This window comes from Protopterus annectens, chromosome 4.part0 (assembly GCF_019279795.1).
Source record: "Protopterus annectens isolate FY-2018-M chromosome 4.part0, PAN1.0, whole genome shotgun sequence".
In the NCBI taxonomy this organism is placed as follows: domain Eukaryota; kingdom Metazoa; phylum Chordata; order Ceratodontiformes; family Protopteridae; genus Protopterus; species Protopterus annectens.
The window spans coordinates 1,568,350,418-1,568,370,947 of record NC_056733.1 but is presented as its reverse complement, the minus strand read 5'-3'; the positions used below and the strand labels follow the sequence as shown (position 1 = coordinate 1,568,370,947).

General features: G+C 41.7%; 1 protein-coding gene across 1 annotated transcript in view; it reads left to right on the top strand.

Moving 5' to 3' along the window:
• UBLCP1 (ubiquitin like domain containing CTD phosphatase 1) overlaps nt 1-20,530 on the top strand; it is a gene marked incomplete in the record, with an annotated part of 598,821 nt that overhangs the window by 521,250 nt on the left and 57,041 nt on the right. Inside the window, 1 exon segment of the mRNA XM_044069354.1 lies at nt 12,653-12,780. Coding sequence (XP_043925289.1) covers nt 12,653-12,780 — 128 coding nt within the window.

Below are 20,530 nucleotides of genomic sequence, written 5' to 3'. Positions count from 1 at the left end.
AGGCCTAGGACAGGAGTTCCCCTGCTCAGACTTCTGGTGAGGGCAGGGGTCAGTCCTTTCGTAAGCAGACCCAATGACCTGCCTTTTCAGCAGCCAGTACATTCTCGCCTGGCAGCACCTTTGGGAGGAAGGCTGTCTCTTTTCAAAGAAAATTGGGATTTAATTACCCAAGACAGATGGGTTCTGGATATCATTCACCACGGTTACAGGTTTTATTTCCATACCATGCCTCCTTTCAAAGGCATGCCAGACATTCCTCCTCTACAAAGACAAGAGGCTCACAAGCAAATTTCTTTGTTGCTCCACATAGGGGCCATTCAGCCAGTTCCTGTGCCAGAAAGGGGCCTAGGATTTTATTCTCGCCTGTTCCTAGTACCGAAGAAGGGGAACACGTGGAGGCCAATTTTGGATTTATCTATCCTCAACACTTATCTGGACATTCCCAAGTTCAAAATGTTGACGTTACAACAGCTTTTACCTCTGCTGGGCAAGGATCACTGGATGGTAACTTTAGATCTCAAGGAAGCTTACCTTCATGTGCCTATAAGACTAAGTTGCAGGAAGTATCTGCTTTCGAGCTGGAAATTCTCATTATCAGTTCTCTGCATTGCCCTTTGGCTTATCCACTGCCAGAGTATTCACAAAGGTTCTGGCTCCAGTGATAGCTTACTTCAGGCTAAAAGGAATTCAAATCTGTCCTTACTTGGACGACTGCCTGATTCTAGCTCAAGAAAAGGAAGACCTTCTACAGCATTTGGATTATGTCATAGCAGTGCTAAGATGCCTAGGGTATTCTGTGAACGAAATAAAGTCCAGTCTAGTACCCTCTCAAGACATGTGCTTTCTGGGTGTGAGACTGAATACAGCAGCCCAGATGGCCTTTTAACCCCGGACAAACAAAAGAATCTTTCCAGTTACTTCCATCAACTATCTCTTCAGTCCGGGCTGACTGCAAGGACAGTCCTTCAAGCCTTAGGGTTCATGGCATCTTGTATTCTGGTGCTTCCCAATGCCAAACTGCATATGAGGAAGCTGCAATGGTATCTCAAAATGTATGGACACAGCACTGCCAGGATTTGGACACTGTCATTCAAATAATACCTTGCATTCAAAAGGAATTTTTGTGGTGGGCTCAGGAATGTCACCTAAACAAGGGACTCTCTGTGACCCGCCAGAGGCGAGTCAGATTCTAACGACAGATGCATCAGACATTGCTTGGGAGCTCATCTAAATGGAAAGTGGATACAAGACAAGTGGCCTGCCAGACTACAGCATCTACATATCAACATGAAAGAGATGTTAGCAGTCCAGTTTGCATTAATGGCTTTCAAGGAGTTACTTCTTCCAGGGCAGGTGTTGATTCTAACAGACAACACAACTGTCATGTGGTACATCAACAAACAAGGGGAACACATTCTTACCCATTGTGCAGGCAAGCAATGATTTTATGGGACACTGCTCAGCTTGCAACTAACTCTTCAGGCAAGGTTTCTGCCGGAGCACAGAACTCCTTAGCAGATGTGTTAAGCAGACAAATCATGGATCCCCACAGTGGAAACTGGATCTTCATGTATTTCAAAATTGACAGTGTCATGGGGAACTCCAGACATAGATCTGTTCGCTTCTCCACTAAACCACCAGCTGCCAAAGTTTTGCACAAAGAGGTTTCATCACACAGCTTGGAAAGTGGATGCTCTTTCTTTCAGTTGGAAAAATCTTCATGTGTATGCTTTTCCACCTCTGCCTCTTCTCCCAAAGGTGCTTCTAAAGGTCAGACAAGACAAGCCAAGGATGATTTTAATAGCTCCAGATTGGCCTCGCAGCACTGGTACCCATTACTGAGGAGTCTGGTAAGGAAGCCTCCATGGCCTTTACCCTTGATTCCACACCTGTTGTCTCAGAGGGACGGTCACCTGCTCAATGTCAAGCTTCAATCTCTTCATCTAACAGCCTGGCATATTCTGTTTTGAAAGACAGCAGGTCTCAACTTCCTCAACAAGTTTTAAATGTGATTATGGAAGCCAGAAGACCTAGTACAAGGAAAGTGTACGCAGAAAAATGGAAGAGATTTTATTTTGGAGTGCAGCAAACAATTTGGAGATTTCTGAGCCCAATTTGAGTGTGGCTCTTCAATATCTTACTGAGTTATTGGACAAAGGTTTGTCTTTCTCTTCCATTAAGATTCATGCTGCAGCAATTTCAGCTCACTATGATTGTGACCCACCATTGTTTTCGCATCCTTTGTTCAAGCAATTTCTTAGAGGGGCAAAGAATATAAGACCCCCGTAGAGTTCCTACTCCTGCTTGGGATCTCAATTTTGTGTTGGAGAAACTTACTCTACAACATTTTGAGCCTGCGGCTACTGCTGAATTGAAATATTTGTCATGGAAGACTGCTTTTTTGTTGGCCATTACTTCTGCAAGAAGGGTTTCTGAGTTGCAGGCCCTTATGGCGGTAGAGCCTTTTTGATTTTTCATAAGGATAGGTATCTTTACGCACTAATCCTTCCTTTATGCCTAAGGTGGTTTCTAGTGTGGCTTTAAACCAAACTATTCATTTGCCTACTTTTTATGCAGATCCCCAAAATAAAGGGGAAAAGATTTTGCACACTTTAGATGTACACAGGCAATTGCGTTATTATTTGAGCAGGACTAAGGATTTTAGGCAGTCTCAGCAGTTGTTTGTTTCTTTTGCTTTGGGTTCGCAGGGCAAGCCTGTGTCAAAACAAACTATTTCTAGGTGGATTGGGTTTTGCATTGCATTTTGTTATTCCCATCATGGCAAGGAGATTCCAGCTGGAATTAGGCCTCATTCCACTAGGGCTACTGCCACTTCTACAGCATTTCTAAGGGGTGGCCACTAAGGATATTTTGGAGGCAGCTACTTGGAGTTCAGTGCATACTTTCTCTAAGCATTATCACCTTCCTCTCTACTCTAAGTCTAGGGCTGGTTTTGCCACAGCTATTTTGCAAGGCATGTTGTCAGTTCCTGCTTCCTTATGATTTGCCAGCCTCCCTTACCTCTGCTTTGGGATTCTACCCAATAGTTAGGACTGCAGCAATGTGGAATGAAGAACATAGTACAGTTTTGTACCTACCATAAATGTAGATGTTCGAGGATCCACATTGCTGCAGTCCAATTTACCCTCCCTCCTTCCCTCTGTGTTTAAGGGTGGTTGTGTAGGTGAGGTTATATTCTGGTAATTTTGTATATATTGTACATATTTTGGTGCAGGTATGTTTGGAATTTTGGTTTTGGCCTTAGCTTTTCAGGGTCTTCTGACATCTGGGGCAAGAAAACACTGAGGATATGACGCCGGTCATGCATTAGTACCCTGACGTACTGACGTCAGTCTAATGCGCCCTGACCGACGTCAGCCATATACTTTGGTATTCGGGCCGACTGGACAGCGGACTACCCCCAATAGTTAGGACTGCAGCAATGTGGATCCTCGAACATCTACATTTATGGTAGGTACAAAACTGTACTTTCCCATCATCATATCATTCAGTGATTGTCTGCTGAAACACACACTGTTGCTGTAACACGTCTTCATTTGTAACAACAGTTTTCTAACTATATCCAGCTGGTGTACGGATACATTCCTCTGATTAAAATGTTCAGGGTCATAGGTTCAACACTTGGGACTGCTGTTTTTTAATTAATGTTAAATGACCTGACTGCAGAATATGTTCATTAAAGCATTACAACGTCTCACAAGTCAGATGGTATAGTGGTATGTTGGTGTGATTGTTGAGGGCTGTGTCCTGGGTTTGAAACTTGGCAGGGCTGACTATTTTGTTGCTGGGCAGAACAAGGTCTGAGGGATACAAACTGATTAAGGCACATTTATGCTTATCATATGTATAATGTTATATTTAAGCAATAACCCACAGCTGGGTGTGGGTAATGCTGGATTTACCCACAGTTGGTGTGGTTTTGGTCACGACGGCAATGCCTTCATGACCATACAGTGCCAACCGTGGGTAAGTCCAGCATTGCCCGCACCCAGCCGTGGGTTATTGCTATTGTACAATGACATTATTTAAGTAAACAATACTTACCTTTCTTAAATAATGTAATTGTATCATGCCTCCATGTTGCCCTTCCACAGTTTTCCGGTATCCTGGGCCATTTCTGATGTACTGCACATGCATAAGGAACGTGCTCCCACACTTATGCAGTACATCAGTGCTATGCAGAGGTAGCGACAGAGATTAGGGGGATCTCAATTGCTTTTTTTTATTTTTTTTTTTAAACATGTCTCTGTATGTTATACAAGGTGATGAACTTGTATAACATAGATATATTAAAAAGGCAACAGAGATCTTCCCTTCTCTGTTGAGAGGAAGATCTCCATTCCTTTTTTTTTTTTTTTTATATTTTGCTATGTTATACGAGTTCTTCAACTCGTCACACAAAGCGAGATATGCGCAAAATACAGCGGAGATCCTCATTTCCCCATTGCTATCTCTGCAGAGTGGAAATACACACAGGTGATATACAAATGGAAGTAGTCCAGGCATCTGGACCTTTTTCCATTTGCATACTCTCGGAGTTACAACGGGCACTCTGTTTGGGCTAGCCAATTAGAATACTCATTTCTGTATTTTAATGGCCAGTCATTTTATGATATAAAATTAAATACGTACATATACATGTATACTTTTACGTTTACCTTCCATGACATCTCCCTATGTGCTTTCATTACATTATATGTGACTATACTGTATGGGGCACGTGTGTTTTTATGGGGTTTCACAGCTTTTCTACACTGACATCTCACTTTTGGAACTGCTACTTTACCTTGGTTGAAAAAAAATAATTGCTACATAATTTACGTTTACTATGGTAATTTTAACACTAGTTTCACATGATAAATAAATTGCCTGTCTTGGGACTTGAACCCTGCATACCTGCATGTAAAGCTGTAACTCTAACCACTAGACTATAATGTTTCCACTTAACTACACTTAAACATCCTTTAGGGCATTATATACAAGGATATATTATTATTTTCTGTAGGTTATGGGGTGTGTATTGTGGTGTTGTGACTACTTGGGACTGTGTTTGTGACATACTGCAGTTATTGGGCTTTCAAGATTCTGTGCATGTTTCATGCTGATGCATGACATGTAGAGTATGGGCTTTATGTATTTTGTGGGGCTGGGGTTGTGCTTGTGTACACTTGGGGGATTTATCCAGTTGTGTGTGTATTTGCATACATTTCCTGCTTCTGCAGACTGCAGAAGTGCCGTACGGTGCTTTAGCAATACAGGGGGTGTGTCACAGAGGCTGTGACACACCCCCTGTATTACTTTCCTACTGTCGTTTTTTTTTTCAATGTCCTCAGACACTGAAATGCTCTATTTTGCATTTTAGTGTCTGCGGACACTGAAATATTGGCATAATATTAGAACTAAGCTCTAATATTATGCCAGTACGGCTTCAGAAGTGCCGTACAGCACTTTTTGAGCACAGGGGGCATATTTAGTGTCCGTGCACTCGCACACAGAACCTTGTCCATTTTAGAGCACGGCAGCGTGCCTTCATACATATGCATAGCGCGCTGTCGTGCTGCACGGGAATGGTCCCTTCCGTGCAGGAATAAGCTGTTCCTGCACGGAAGTTTGCTGAATCCTGGGGACGGAGTAATGTTAGGTTAACAGGGGTTTGTGTGGAAATGGCTGTTGTGCATGATTTAAAGCCTAACATTACGGTGTTATGTGGTTGACATAACTCTCACCTGTAAGGCTATCATCAGACTGCCCAGAGTTTGGTGTCTTACATTTGGTGTGTTACACACAAATATTTTGTCTGTATGCATTCAGTAGCATACTGTGAGGATTGCAGTCAGTAAATGGTAACATCCATGTGTGTTTCTGACTTCATATCCCCCGGGGAAGATATGTTGCAACAAACCCTGTTGCACCATAGCAAAACTTGTAGGGTTGCTGTTGTCAGTCCGCCTGTAGTTTAACAGTGCTTGGTGACATGCCTAGCAGCTGAGTGTACTTGCACTAGTGTGATGTTATGTCCAGATATTTGTCAGATGTACCGTTGTCTGGCCGCCATAGGCGTTGTGTATTTCTGACAAATCAGTGGTGTGATGTGTAGATGTACGTCACTAATTAGTGGGAAGTAAGTGGGCTTGAGAATTGTGCTCTTCCAGTTCTGCTATGTTAGAATAGACAGGAGGGTGTGATTGCATCAACTGTGTCAGCTTATCTACTTCAGTATTTGTAATATATCCCCATTTTCACAGCTTTAACACCCCCCCTTGTCAGGTTTGGTCCTGCTTTATTGCACTAAGGGGTTGTGTGTATACCTCTCGACTGACCAGATTGTTTCTGACTGTCCAGGTTTATTGCTCATATTTGTGGTCTACTCCACAGACTCTTTACTGTTTGTGTGGTACTGCACTGTGATGATGTTAGGATGTCTGTCAGTAAGTGATGGTGTACATTTAAATGTCATAACTGCCATCCCTCACGACATGTATGCTGACACAAAGCCTGTTACTGTAGCAACATTCTACATTTATAAATGCAATACTAACATATTATGTCCCCCCTGCACTGAGAGGTGGAGATGTATGGTGCTGAGGTATGACTCCACTACGTGCGAGTGTGTGTGTGTGTGTGTGTGTGTGTGTGTGTGTGTGTATATATATATATATATATATATATATATATATATGTGGATCTAGGATTATTGAACGAAAGTTCAATAGTCCGAATCCACAATCACCGAACACACTTTAACGAAAGCGCTTTCACTGAAAAAGCGCTTCCGTTAAAGTGTGTTTAAACAACAAAGAATAAAACATTACTTTTACGTTTTTGCAGGGGGGCAAGCCCCCCACACCCCCACTACTTAAATATTCTCACTCCGAGGTTGCACTACAGTGGGGAAAAGGGAAATTTCCCTTATCCCCACTGTAGTGTGATCTCCACAACAGGCATACTACACAAAAGTGCCTTTCGTGAAAAGCACTTTCACGCAAGTATGCCCGGCCGAATCTGTTTCGATTATGTTGCCATTCGGTGATCCATACGGATCCCATATATATATATATCTATATAAATATATATTATATATATATATTTATATAAAATATATTGTGTATATATATATAGATATAGATATAGATATATATATATATATATAGATATATATATATATAGATATAGATATAGATATATATATATATATACATATACATGTAATAAAATATAAAAAAATATGTATTCATATGTATATATCTGTGTGTGTGCGTATATATATATATATATATATATATATATGTGTGTGTGTGTGTGTGTGTGTACATATGTATGTCAAGAATCCTTTTTATGTGTGTATGTGTGTTATACACCTTCCCATATTTATCTCACTATAGTTATCCTAAATGTGTATAATTAGAAATAAATACATGACAGTTTCCACAGTGTTTGATTCAGAACAAGGTGCTAAACATTTCAAGTAGTAAATGCATTTTTTTCACTACTCTTCAGTACCTGTACTGAATGATATATTTGAAAAATCAACAGACATTTGTACAACTCATATGGTGTAGTGCTACACTGCTCTGACTATGGTGTACAGGGTCCTGGGTTCGAGACTTGGAAGGGCTGTTTTTTTTGTTGCTGGCCAGAACAGTGGCCTATGCAGGCAGGGTGATTAAAGCAGTTGTAAGCAGTCTTCCTCCACTTCAGATCAGCATAATGATGCCGGACCTGCTCACCAGTCCGAGGGATACCAGTAGCTCTGGTGAGGACACGTGCGAGACGGTCCCAGACCTCCACTTTGTACTCCGGGCCCTGGTACTGGCCCTGCAGCAGTCTCACTTCATGGTTTTGCACAAGGAGTCCAAACATGACCCTGGACTCCTGAATGCCCCAGCGTTGCGCCCGAAAGCGAACACCATCTCCAACTCCAGCCATGATGCCTGCAGTGAGGAGCTACAACTGGTTTATGGGCTGCATTCCCGCCTACGAGGTTTAAATATGGCTGATTTCCCACACTTTGCCATGATTGGATGATTTTGAAAATGCTGAGCTAAGCTCTGGGCACACCTGCTTAGCTAGGGTGGGCACTGGTTAAGAGGTAGCTGCTAAGCAAAGCTCACCGGTGTGCAAATCTACTTAGCTACAGTAATTCTTGCTTAGCATTCATGTTTCAGCAATGCTTACAGTGCCTCAGCTTAGCTGAGCATAACTTAGCATTGTTCAGCTTTCAGTTTTTGGTCTTTCATGATGGTGGGTTTCATTCATCATTTAGGATAGCTTATGATATGTATGTTAACCTTCCATAACATCCCCCTATGTGCTTTTCTGACATTTCATTTTGTGTCACTACATCTATGGGACACTTGTGTTTATATGGGGGTTTCACAACTTCAGCACACTGACACCTCACATCTGGGCCTACTACACTACTCTGGTTGAGAAGTATAGGTTACTTAATACATAAATATACAAATTAAAATTATACTGATTTCACATACAAAATGGAAATGACATTGGTGGGGCTCAAACCATGAATGACTACATGCAAAGCGTACACTCTAGCCACTACACTATTGCACTAGTGAATGACTACATGCAAAGCGTATACTCTAACCACTATACTCTTGCACTAGTGCTTATGGTGGATGTCTATTACTATTTAACTTCTTGTGCCATTTAAGCTGGGCTAAGCATAGCTAAGCAACGGGCACACTTGCACAGCTATGCTTAAACTCTATTGCAGATGTGGAAAAAAAAAATATTTGTTGGGGGCTGTGAGTTGCAAACATTGATGACATATAATTTTTCACAGTATGTCCAGATTTTTTGGTTTATATTCATGGCTCACTTTTCTTAAACTTGTGGCTTTCTGGCACATCATTAAAGATTGAAGTTTGAAAATAATGACAGACATTTGCGTTTTAGAATTCATATCCTTCAGAAAATTCATGCTAATGCAAAACCTGTTATTCTATCATCTTTCTAAGTTTGTAATAGCAATATTTAAAAGTTGTCCCCCATTTTTATGACTTTGTCCAGATTTCTTATTCTAACGGTTTGAGAGGTGTGATGAGCGATCTCGCTCTTTTTAAATTGCCGTACAGCAATTCTGGTGTGCAGGGGACATGTGTATGTGAGAGCACATCCCCGTGTACGTATTTGAGCACAGAAGTGCATCCTTATGAATATGCATGACGTGCTGCCATGCTACACGGGAACAGTCCCTTCCATGCATAAATAAGCTATTCCTGCACAGAAGTTTGCTGAATCCTGCGGAGTGTGTGTCTAGGTGTGTGTGTAGGTGAATTTGTCAAAGGAAGGTGCATGGCAATACCCATGAATGGTATATGAGATGAAAAGGAGAGGCATGGATGTGCAAACTGAAAAAGTAGGGGAGACGCAGGAATAATGAATTCATGACAAATCACAGAGTGCTATTTTATTGTGCTGCACAGCAATGAAACTGCATAGCTGACTACCTACATAATTTACTGTAAAAAAATAAGTATTTTATACAGGAAGGCAAGCTTCCCCCAAGTCCTCATCCATACAACTTTGTGTAGTCATTCCATGGTTGTTGTGCCTCAGACTAAGGGAAATATTTCCTTATGCTTATTCAGTGCTCTAACACTTGCATACCATGGGCAGAGTAATGACACTAATATGCCACCTGCACCTTATTTCTCAGTATAACCTCCTACGTTCTTGTAGTTCGGGAATAGTAAATTTTCCCCTGCATTGACCACATTTAAAATAGTACAATTCTGCACATTGCACTGTTCATACTAGGAATGCTTGCGTTTACTTGTTGTTAGTATACCAAATGCCAGAAAGTGTTAGAGGAGAAATGGTAGATTCTAGTGATGTGGAAAGAAGTGGTACTGTTCCATATAATCTGGGAGTGCCCAAACATCAGTGGTGGTTAGGAAAAAGATACAGGAGGTGTGTAACGAGGAGTAGGACTGTGTGTCAGAAGATTAGTACAAGTTTTGGGGGTGAATATTTGAGCATGTTAGGTGAGGTGAATGGGAGTGAATGGTGGGAAGTTGGAAAGAGGGAAGTAGATAAATAGATGAAAATAATTTGAAAGACAGAAGGTACCAGAAAGTATATCTTGGAAGTGGAATAAATGAGAAGATAAGCAAATGACTAAGTTATTTGAAAGCTGAGGTTTGGAATGAGGTGTGTGTGGCCCTGAACATACAAAATGGACAGGTGAAATGCTGGAATTTTGGTAGGTTCACAGATGTGGAGAAACTAGAGCCGAGACCTTAAACTCCTGACCTTTGGACCTTAAGCAGCCCTGAAGTCAGCATACTTATAGTCGAGGGAAGCAACTACCCCACTTACATTTATTTTTGCCTTTGAGATTGTGGCCCTTGCCTGAGTTTACTAGTCTTCATACAGCACAGTGGTTATTTGAGTTTGTGATCCCTGAACTAGAGTATTGTGAGGTAAGCATAAAATCAGTAAAAGGAATTAAAATATTTTAGAAACATTTGGAGCTCACTCATAGCTTCACCACTCCAAATTACAGAAGATCGATTGCAGTCTTGCAAAATATTTCTGTGGATCATGTAAATGTATGCATCATCATCAATCCCATTTTCTACATGGAGTTGTGGTATCATGTCAACTGTTGCCATCTCTCTCAATTCAGTGCCACTCTCTTACCTTTGACATTCATACCTGACAGGCTCTCTCACACCATACATCCATTTCTTTGCTAGATGCCCTCATTTCCTCTTGCCTTCTTCCTGTCTGTCCCACCTTTTTTCACTAGATAGTCTCTTGCTTTCCTGCACATCTACTTGTACCACTATAGTCTATTCCCTTTGACCTTCTCTGCATTTGAAGCTATTTGGGCTTCTCCTGTAATATCCCCATTTTTATGTCCCTGATTGTGCATCCTACCACCCCCATCTCAGGCACTTCATCACCATCACCTCTAGCTTCAACTGTTCTACATTCACTACCCATGTTTCTGGATCATACAGTAGAACTGGTCATACCAGTTTTGTACACTTACTTTTCAGATTTTTTAGCATTCTTCTGTCACACACTTCCCAAACGCACTGTGCCAGATGACTGCATCCCTCTAATTCTAACTTTGGCCACCTAATTCAGACTTCTCTTTTTCCCAACCACCCCATTCCTGTTACTTGAAGCTTTTAATCTGTTCCACAGTTTTCCCTTATATCTCAGTTTTTAACAACTTCTTGTTTTCCCCATTTGCTGCCACTACAACTTTATCTGCACTGAGTTTCATCCCATGTGATTTCAGTTTTTTATTCCATTTCCCTCTCATTTGCTGAAGTTTTTTCTCTAGTCTGTAATCTCTTTCTTGATCTGCCCCCTCCCCCATGTTTGCTAATGTAGCCCACTGGAACAGCAGCAGGCACATAATCAAACCCTGATGCACACCTACTCCTGCTGGGAACCCCACTGAGAATCTGAACACTGTTTAGCCATAACAGGACTGACCAAATTGTCTCTCCTGAATCCTTGTCATATGCTTCCTCCAAGTATAGGAATACCCAGTTGGACTCTCTTCTCATCTTTAGTTTCTTCTTAACTGTCTGTGTCTTATGAAACATTGATCAGTTGTACTGCATCCTGATCAGAGTCCAGACTGCTCATCTTCTGTTTTAGTTTCTCCTAATTTGCGTATTCATTTTATCAGTCACCCTCTCCAGCACTTTCATGCAGCTTTACAGGAGTCTTATATCTCTGTACTGCCCACATTTGTGAATGTCCTCTGTTCTTGTGCACTGGGAGTAGAATGTGTATTCTGCATTCATGTGGGATATGCATTTCTCTCCATACTGCTGTGAGTACCCTGTTGAGCCATCTCTGCCCCAACTCAGCCAATGTCTTGATCATATCTGCTTTGATCTCATCTGAGCCTGCTACTTTCCCTGACTTCATTTTCTTTGGGTAGGCTGTTCTTTCATCATAGACTGTGTCTGGGGAAGTACAGCTTTGTTAGTTTTTTTTTTTCATTCAGAAGTTGCTTGAAGTACCCCTTCTGCCTTTGATTTCCTTTGGAGAGGTGGGCTGTTTGTTTCTGGCTTAATTTCTCTGGGAATGTATGCAACATTTTAAAAACTCAGTTTTAAATTACAGTTTATGAACCCTTTATTTAAAACATTGCAATATCAGGTACATTATCTAACATATCAAATATGCAGATGTATCTCATAGCAGTAACTGGCTGTGGTTTTTTTTTTTTTTTTTTTTAACTAGAACTGCAAATTGTGATGAGGTTTGTGTGTTTTGTACAGTGTTGATAAACTCTGTAATACAGTGGTCAAAGTGTTGTGGTATTTAGAAGGTAGTTTTGTGTGGCTGCATATTGGTCAGTCTATCCATTTCCTAAATTGCTTGCCCTGATGGTCACAGTGCTCAGTATATTAGTTTGTGGTTTGATTCTATTGTGTGTGTGTGTGTGTGTGTGTGTGTGTGTGTGTGTGTGTGTGTGTGTGTGTGTGTGTTTGTGTGTGTGTGTTAGCAGGCAGTGTTTCCTTCATAGTTTGTATACTGTTTCATTGCTGGTTCTCATAATTTTTTGCTGAATTTGTAAGCAAAATACTAAAATGAGGTTTACTATGTAGCGGAATTATGTTTTTTTTTTCACTAGATAAAACCATTCATGAAGGCTCATCTTAATCGAGATAAGGATAAAGAGCTACTAAAACTGTCACAGTACCTCAAGGAAATTGCAAAACTAGAAGACTTGTCTGAACTTAATCATAAACATTGGGAAAGGTGGGAAATGCTTTTTTTATGTCATGCAGCATTGAGTTTAAATAATTTAACATTTAACTTTATTGATATTTCTGATATGACAGTTTGAGAAGTACACTTCATCATCCTGTGTTCACTGCTGTTGTCTGTATAGAACTGTTAAATACCAGCAGTATTGATTTTTGAAGGTGTATTTTTGTGTTACTTTGCCTTTTTCCAGAAAATAATATGCAGTGTTCTCACCAGTAATTTATGTCCAGTTCTTTTCAGAAAGAAGAGAGAGAGAATATTTAGTACAGGTCCATTGTGCATGCATTGACATTAGAAATGGAGTGCTTATTCATTATGAGATGCATTTTTAATACAGAGCTAGGACTGTTGACATGGCTGCAGCACTGAAGAGAAAAGCTTCTTTAAGTATCCCTAAAAATATTTTAAAATAAAGCAGATATGTTTAGTTCAGAGTCTGTTTATTGTTTAAGTAATAGGGACAGTTTTTTCCATACCATCACTTAATCTCTTTGACTCAAGTAGATAAATTGCAGTATCAGGAAAAAAAAAGTGTGACTGGTAAATTCTTTTCTGTGATGACCATACAAATTGTTTGCTCTGACAGGGGCAGATCACAGTGTTAAATACTGCCAAGCCTGTCAGGGCTGTTCTAACCATCTTATGACCATTGGCTGATATCTTGAGTGCAAGAGGTTGTCACTCTTGGCACATGCAACTCTCTTTTGCTTCTTTAGCTTTGATGCATGGCTCTCCAGCTAAAAAGAAACCTGTTCTGCACCCAGATGTGTTACTGATTCCTCTGGTTCAAGACACACTTACTTATTTCTGTCTGAAATAGTTGTATAAAATATGCATGATTATCCATATTGGAGTCACACTGTTTGCCTCCTTACCTTTGGACTTTCTGAATCTGCAAGGGTATTCACAAAGTGCATGACCTCTGTTAGTGTTTTGCGGACTCCAAAGAATTCACATATTTGCTTTCCTGGATGATTGTATTATTCAAGCTTCTTCTAGTTCAGAGATCCTAAAGGCTTTCGAGTTCTCCATGAACCTTCTTCAGAATCAATGATTCATTTTAAATTTAAGGACATCTCCTTTAATCCCTCATTTAGAGTGGTTTTCCTAGGTTGTCTGAGAGATACCAAATTGCATCTGTCCTTCTCCCACCAGATGAAGTAGTAGTATACAAGCATACAAAAAGTAATTACCTGAACCTAACAAAACAGAAGTCTGCCTCCGCAAGAGACTTTTTAAAGGTTCTGTGGTTCATGGTTCCTAATGTCAGGCTTAATATGAAGAAATTCTAATGATATCTCAGGCCGATGTTCATCGTGCATACAGCTGCAGTCATAACAGATGGGTTATCCTGCCGTCAGGCAGGTCCTCGGTTGGCCGAATTCCAAAGTCTAGGTCCGGCGTCGGTTGTCGTCGCTTCCTCCCTGACGTCAGTGCGGCAGGGGTATAAAAGAGGCAGCCAACACCATTTTCTTCAGTCTTTCTTGCCGCGCGGTGCCCGAAGCAGAAGCAGTTCGCAAGTGCCGGTCGGCCAGCTCCTGAGATTTACGAAAGTATTTCATCCGAAGTCTTGAAAGTTAAGTACCCCGTTGGGGAAACTTTTCTTGCCTCAGACCGATGTCAGACAAAGTTAATAATTGCATTTCATATGGGAAGCAAATACCGCATAAGGATTTCCACTCTTACTGTATACCTTGCTTAGGCCCAGACCACGTCGTCTCAGCCTGCCGTTTTTGTGCTAGATTCAACAAATGCACTATTAAGCGTCGGGCGGAGTTCGCCCTTCACTTTTTTGGCAAAAAATTTAATTATATTATGTCGTCGGATACTCCGACTCCAGTTTTGAGCAAAAAACGCAAAGATAAGAACCGGCATACGAGGTCCGCACCACCTACTGATACCACGCTAAGGCCGACTACCAGTTCTCCGGTACTCAGTGAGGCGCCTACGCAGCCCCTGAGTACCGATGACCATGCATTACCAGTGTCTTCAGTACCCGAGGTCGCAGGCTCCTCGGCCCCCATTCCTACTACAGATACCGACGCCACTCCTGGCGGGGAAACTCAGAATTTAGACAGGCCTGCCATTTCTCAAGGGGTCTTCAGGCCTTCCTCCTTCTCTATTAAAGCCTTCACTAAATCTAAAACAGCTATGAAAACCAAAAAACAGGTTCCTCAGACACCCTCTCAAGGCACCATGCCTAAAAACAGATGCTTAAAATGGCAGAGGATTTGATTACTCTTATCAGGGGTTCTCAACCCCCCTCTGACAAAAGGCCCAGATTAGAGGAAGACTACCCTTCCTCAGATCAAGCTTCTATTACCTCGGAACTATCTGAGGACCAGGATTGTGCCTATTCTCCATTCGAAGACTCTGATGCAGAGGAGTCTATTCCCTCAGTCTCCCCCCCTGAGGACTTCTCTTTTGGGTAAACCCTGCATACATTGAGGGAACACTTTCACTGGGAAGGCCAAGATTACTCAGATTCCAAGAAAAGGCTCAGGGAATTTCTTCTGCTCCCCCAGCATAGGCCTCTGGTTATCCCTCCTGTTTTAGATATATTGGATGATGTGTACACAGAAGCCAGCCTTAATCCTGATTCTTTGCCTCCAGCTCCTGTTAAACCAGACAGGTATTACCGGGTTCCTGATTCTCACCAGTTCCTATATAAAAGCCATACTGCTGACCCAGAAACTATTTCACAGGGTCCCAAGGGAATTAAGGCCTCTACTGCTAAAAACCCATTACCTTCAGAGAGATTCCAGATCTTTAGAAAGGTGGGGGAAAAGGTGTACACCTTGGCCACTTTAACCATGAGGGCATTAAACTGTCAGTTCCATATGTTAAAGTATCAACAGTTTTTGATATCTCAGCTGAAAAGCAAGATGACACAACCAGAACAACCAGATTTAAAAGAGTTGCAGGATTTGTTGCATGGTGCAGAGCAAGTGGGTAAACATACCTTGCAGTGTGGTTTTGATGTTTTAGAGGCCTCATGTAGAGCTGCTGTTACGGGGTCTGTTATACGTAGGCATGCTTGGCTCAAAGAACAAACCTTACCAGATCATGTCAAAGCTAAATTATTAGATGCACCTCTTCAAAAAGATGTATTGTTTGGTGTTAAAGCAGAGGAGGTGCTAAAGAAAATGGAGGAAAAAGCGAAATCAATGCAAACAGTGAAAGATTTCCTGCAGGTACAGCCTCCACGTTTCAGCAGAAACTGGCCTTCAAAAAATTGGTCCTTTCCAGACACGGACAGACCTCAAAGGGGCAGATACAGGCGTCCAAGGGGTAGAGGGCAACCTCAAGTATCTTTCAGTGCCAGTCAGTGGCAAGCACCAACCCCAAGAGGTGGAGAAGATAGATCACAGTCTTTTAGAAAACAGACACAATGACTTCCCCCTACACCTGCCAAGCAAAGCTTTAATGGCAGCACCTTTGGGCGGAAAACTGACATTATTCTCAAAAATTGGCATATTGTTACAAAAGACAAATGGATTCTGTACATTATAGACAGAGGCTACAGGTTCCACTTTCACACCCTTCCAAAAATGAGAGGCATGCCAAACCTGCCACAAAATCAAAGGGCAGAGGCACAAAAACAAATTTCAGCTCTCATGGACATGAAAGCAATTCAAGAGGTACCTGCAAAAGAACAAGGTCAAGGGTTTTATTCCAGACTATTCCTGGTACCAAGGAAAGACAAAGATTGGAGACCTATCTTAGACCTATCCATCCTAAACACATATCTACAGGTGCCAAAATTCAAGATGCTCACATTACAGCAGCTTCTTCCCATGCTGGGCAAGGAGTCTTGGCTGGTAACATTGGACCTCAAGGAGGCATACCTGCATGTCCCTATCAGACAAGATTGCAGAAGATACCTCAGATTTCTTGCAGGTTCAACCCTTTACCAATTCTCTACATTGCCCTTTGGCTTATCTACTGCGCCCAGAGTGTTTACGAAATGCCTGGCATCAGTAATCGCCTTCTGCAGACACCAAGGGATACAAATATTACCCATATCTGGACGACTGCCTGATCCAAGCGGACAGCAAGGACATACTACTGCAGCACCTGGCGTTTGTAATAAAACTGTTGAACTTCCTGGGATACACAGTCAACAAAAAGAAATCAAAACTAATACCCTCTCAACAAATAATTTTCCTGGGTGCCAGCTTGGATACAACCACCCAGATGGCCTGCCTCACACCAGACAAGCAAGGGCAACTGTCTCAATACTTCAGAAAAATGGCAACTTACACCAGGCTAACTGCAAGGAAAGTCCTGCAGGCTCTGGGACTCATGGCATCTTGCATCCTACTAATCCCATGTGCAAAGCTGCATATGAGGAAACTTCAATGGTACCTAAAAACTTATGGTCTCAACACAGCCACAGCTTGGAAACAATTGTACCACTCATTCCATGCCTTCAAAAGGAATTTATGTGGTGGGCTCAAGCTTGCCAAAGAAACACAGGTCTACCTTTCTGTGTACCTCAAGCAACTCAAATCATCACAACAGACGCCTCAGATTACGCCTGAGGAGCACACATGACAGATCAGTGCATTCAGGGAAAATGGGCACGAAAAGAGAAGCTCCTTCACATCAACCAAAAGGAAATGCTAGCCGTACAAAAGGCTATTATGACCTTCAAAGACCTACTGCATCCAGGCCAGCTATTGATAAGGACAGACAACACCACAGTGATGTGGTACATAAACAAACAGGGGGGAACTCATTCATACCCCCTCTGCAGGCAAGCCATGACCCTATGGAACACAGCACTGGAATTGAAAATTCAACTACAGGCACAATTCCTGCCAGGGAAGTAAAACACACTGGCAGACAACCTAAGCAGAAATATGACAGATCCACACGAATGGAAGTTGCATCCTCAAATTTTCACAAAGATAACTCAGGCATGGGGACAGCCAGACATAGATCTCTTTGCTACCCACAGAAATTGCCAGTTGAAAAAAATTTTGTTCAAGGACCTATCATCCACAGGCCTGGAAAGTGGACGCACTTTCCTTCAATTGGGCAACATTGACCGTCTATGCCTTCCCGCCTCTTCTTCTTCTGCCCAAAGTTCTATTAAAAGCCAGAGCAGAGAGGCCGAAAATGATTCTCATTGCTCCAGACTGGCCAAGGCAACACTGGTATCCACTCCTGAAGAGCCTGTCACATTCCCCACCATGGATCCTACCTCTAGTCCCTCTTCTGTTGTCCCAGCACAACTACAAAACTCTTCACAGCCATCTCAAAACTCTAAATCTAGCTGCATGGAGAATTCCTTGATTTCCCAACAGTTTTTCCTCTCCAAGGAGGTGCAGGATGTCATCTTGGAGGCCAGAAGACCTTCTACTAGAAAGGCCTACTCCGCCAAATGGAAACGATTTTGTGCCTGGAATCAAAAGAAGGGACAGAATCCTTGGGTAATAAATATACCTCAAATTTTACAGTACCTAGCTGAGATGTTAAACAATGGACTTTCCTTCTCCTCCATCAAGATCCACGCTTCAGCCATTTCTGCACGATACAACACAGATCCTCCTTTATTCTCTCATCCTCTCTTAAGGCAGTTCCTCAGAGGGGCAAAGAATATAAAACCCCCAAGGAAACTACCAGTCCCTGCTTGGGACCTCAACTTTGTATTGGAAAAGCTGACCCTTCCTCCCTTTGAGCCAGCTTCTTCATCAGAGTTACAGTACTTGTCATGGAAAACAGCCTTTCTTCTGGCTATCACCTCAGCTCGCAGGGTTTCGGAGCTACAGGCCTCATGGCTGTGCAACCATTCATCATTTTCCATCAGGACAGAGTTTCCTTACGAACCAACCCAAACTTTATGCCAAAGGTAGTATCCAGTGTAGCTTTGAATCAGACTATCCACTTACCTACCTTTTATCCTAATCCACAAAACAAAGGGGAAAGACTACTACATTCCTTGGACATTCACAGACAACTTCATTATTATTTGGACAGGACAAAGCCATTCAGGAAATCTGAGCAACTCTTTGTGTCCTATGCTGCAGGTGCTCAAGGAAAGGCCATTTCCAAACAGACATTTTCAAAATGGATAGCCCACTGCATACGCTTTTGTTACTCATTTCATGGAAAAACTGTGCCTGCATGTATCAGATCCCACTCCACCAGAGCCACAGCTACCTCTGCAGCCTTCCTCAGGGGGGTCCCTACCAAGGATATTTTGGAAGCAGCCACCTGGAGTTCAGTGCACACTTTCTCCAAGCACTATCACCTCCCACTATACTCTAAATCTAGAGCGGGCTTTGCCACAGCAGTCCTGCAGGGCATCCTAGCCCCTCCTAGTTCCACTTAGTGCCTACCACCCTTACTTAGCTTTGGGATTCTACCCATCTGTTATGACTGCAGCTGTATGCACGATGAACATAGTACAGTTTTGTACCTACCATAAATGTAGATGTTCGAGTGCTCATACAGCTGCAGTCCAGGTTTCCCTCCCTCCAACCCCTCTTAGGACAGGCCTTATGACAAACCCTTTTCATATAACCTTTTGGGGTACTCTCTTATGGTGTATTTGCTTGCAACTACTGTTTTTGATTTATCATCAATGCATTTTTGCATAACATTATGTTTGCCTTCCTTCTGGGGGCACCTGACATCTGGGGCAAGAAAAACTGAAGAAAATAGTGTTGGCTGCCTCTTTTATACCCCTGCTGCACTGACGTCAGGGAGGAAGCGACGACAACCGATGCCGGACCTAGACTTTGGAATTCGGCCGACTGAGGACCCGCCTGACGGCAGGATAACCCATCTGTTATGACTGCAGCTGTATGAGCACTCGAACATCTACATTTATGGTAGGTATAAAACTGTACTTTGTGTGCCCTACACCAGAATTCTATCATTCAGCAAATTCAAATAATTTCTTCTTAGTTTAAGGACTTTTGTGGCTCAATCAGGTAAAAGTTCAGATGCTCCAGACCTTGCATGGGAATCCTATTCCCAACAAATCAGAGTCCAGGGTGTATAGATACCTTGTTCAAGAGAAGTCAAATCGGTATCTGAGATCAGTGGTTTCAAAACTCTGAACCAATTCTGGATTCCAAGTTTGCTACAGATAATGATAGTACTACAGTTAGGTGGTACATATGTAGGTGGAGAGAGCGAGACCATGTCTTACCTCGTTTGCAAATGAGCCATGGCAGCTTGAGAGAGAGCCATTCAACACATTGTCTTTCTGTAAGCAGCCTACATTCCCTCTCATCTGAGCACAGTGACAAATTTTCTAAATAGGCCTATGACAGACCGTCGTGAATTGATGTTAAAAAGAGGTCTTCCACCTCTTATTTATTGATTTGGAGTTCAAGCTGAGTCTGTTCGGTCTCAGAACTGCATGCAAACAAGCAATGGTAAATGCTTTCTCAGTAACCTGGAAGGGGAAGTTTCTATATGCCTTTTTCATGATATTATTTATATATATATATATATATATATATATATATATATATATATATATATATAAATGTATGTATGTATGTGTGTATGTTACGTATATCTATATATATATATATATATATATATATATATGTGTGTGTGTGTTATATATATTATATATATATATATATATATATATTATATATATATATATATATATATATATATATATATATATATATATATATATAATTATCTACACACACACACACAAACACAGTCCCAAAGTATTTGAAAAGGTAAGAGGGAAACCTCCAAGAAT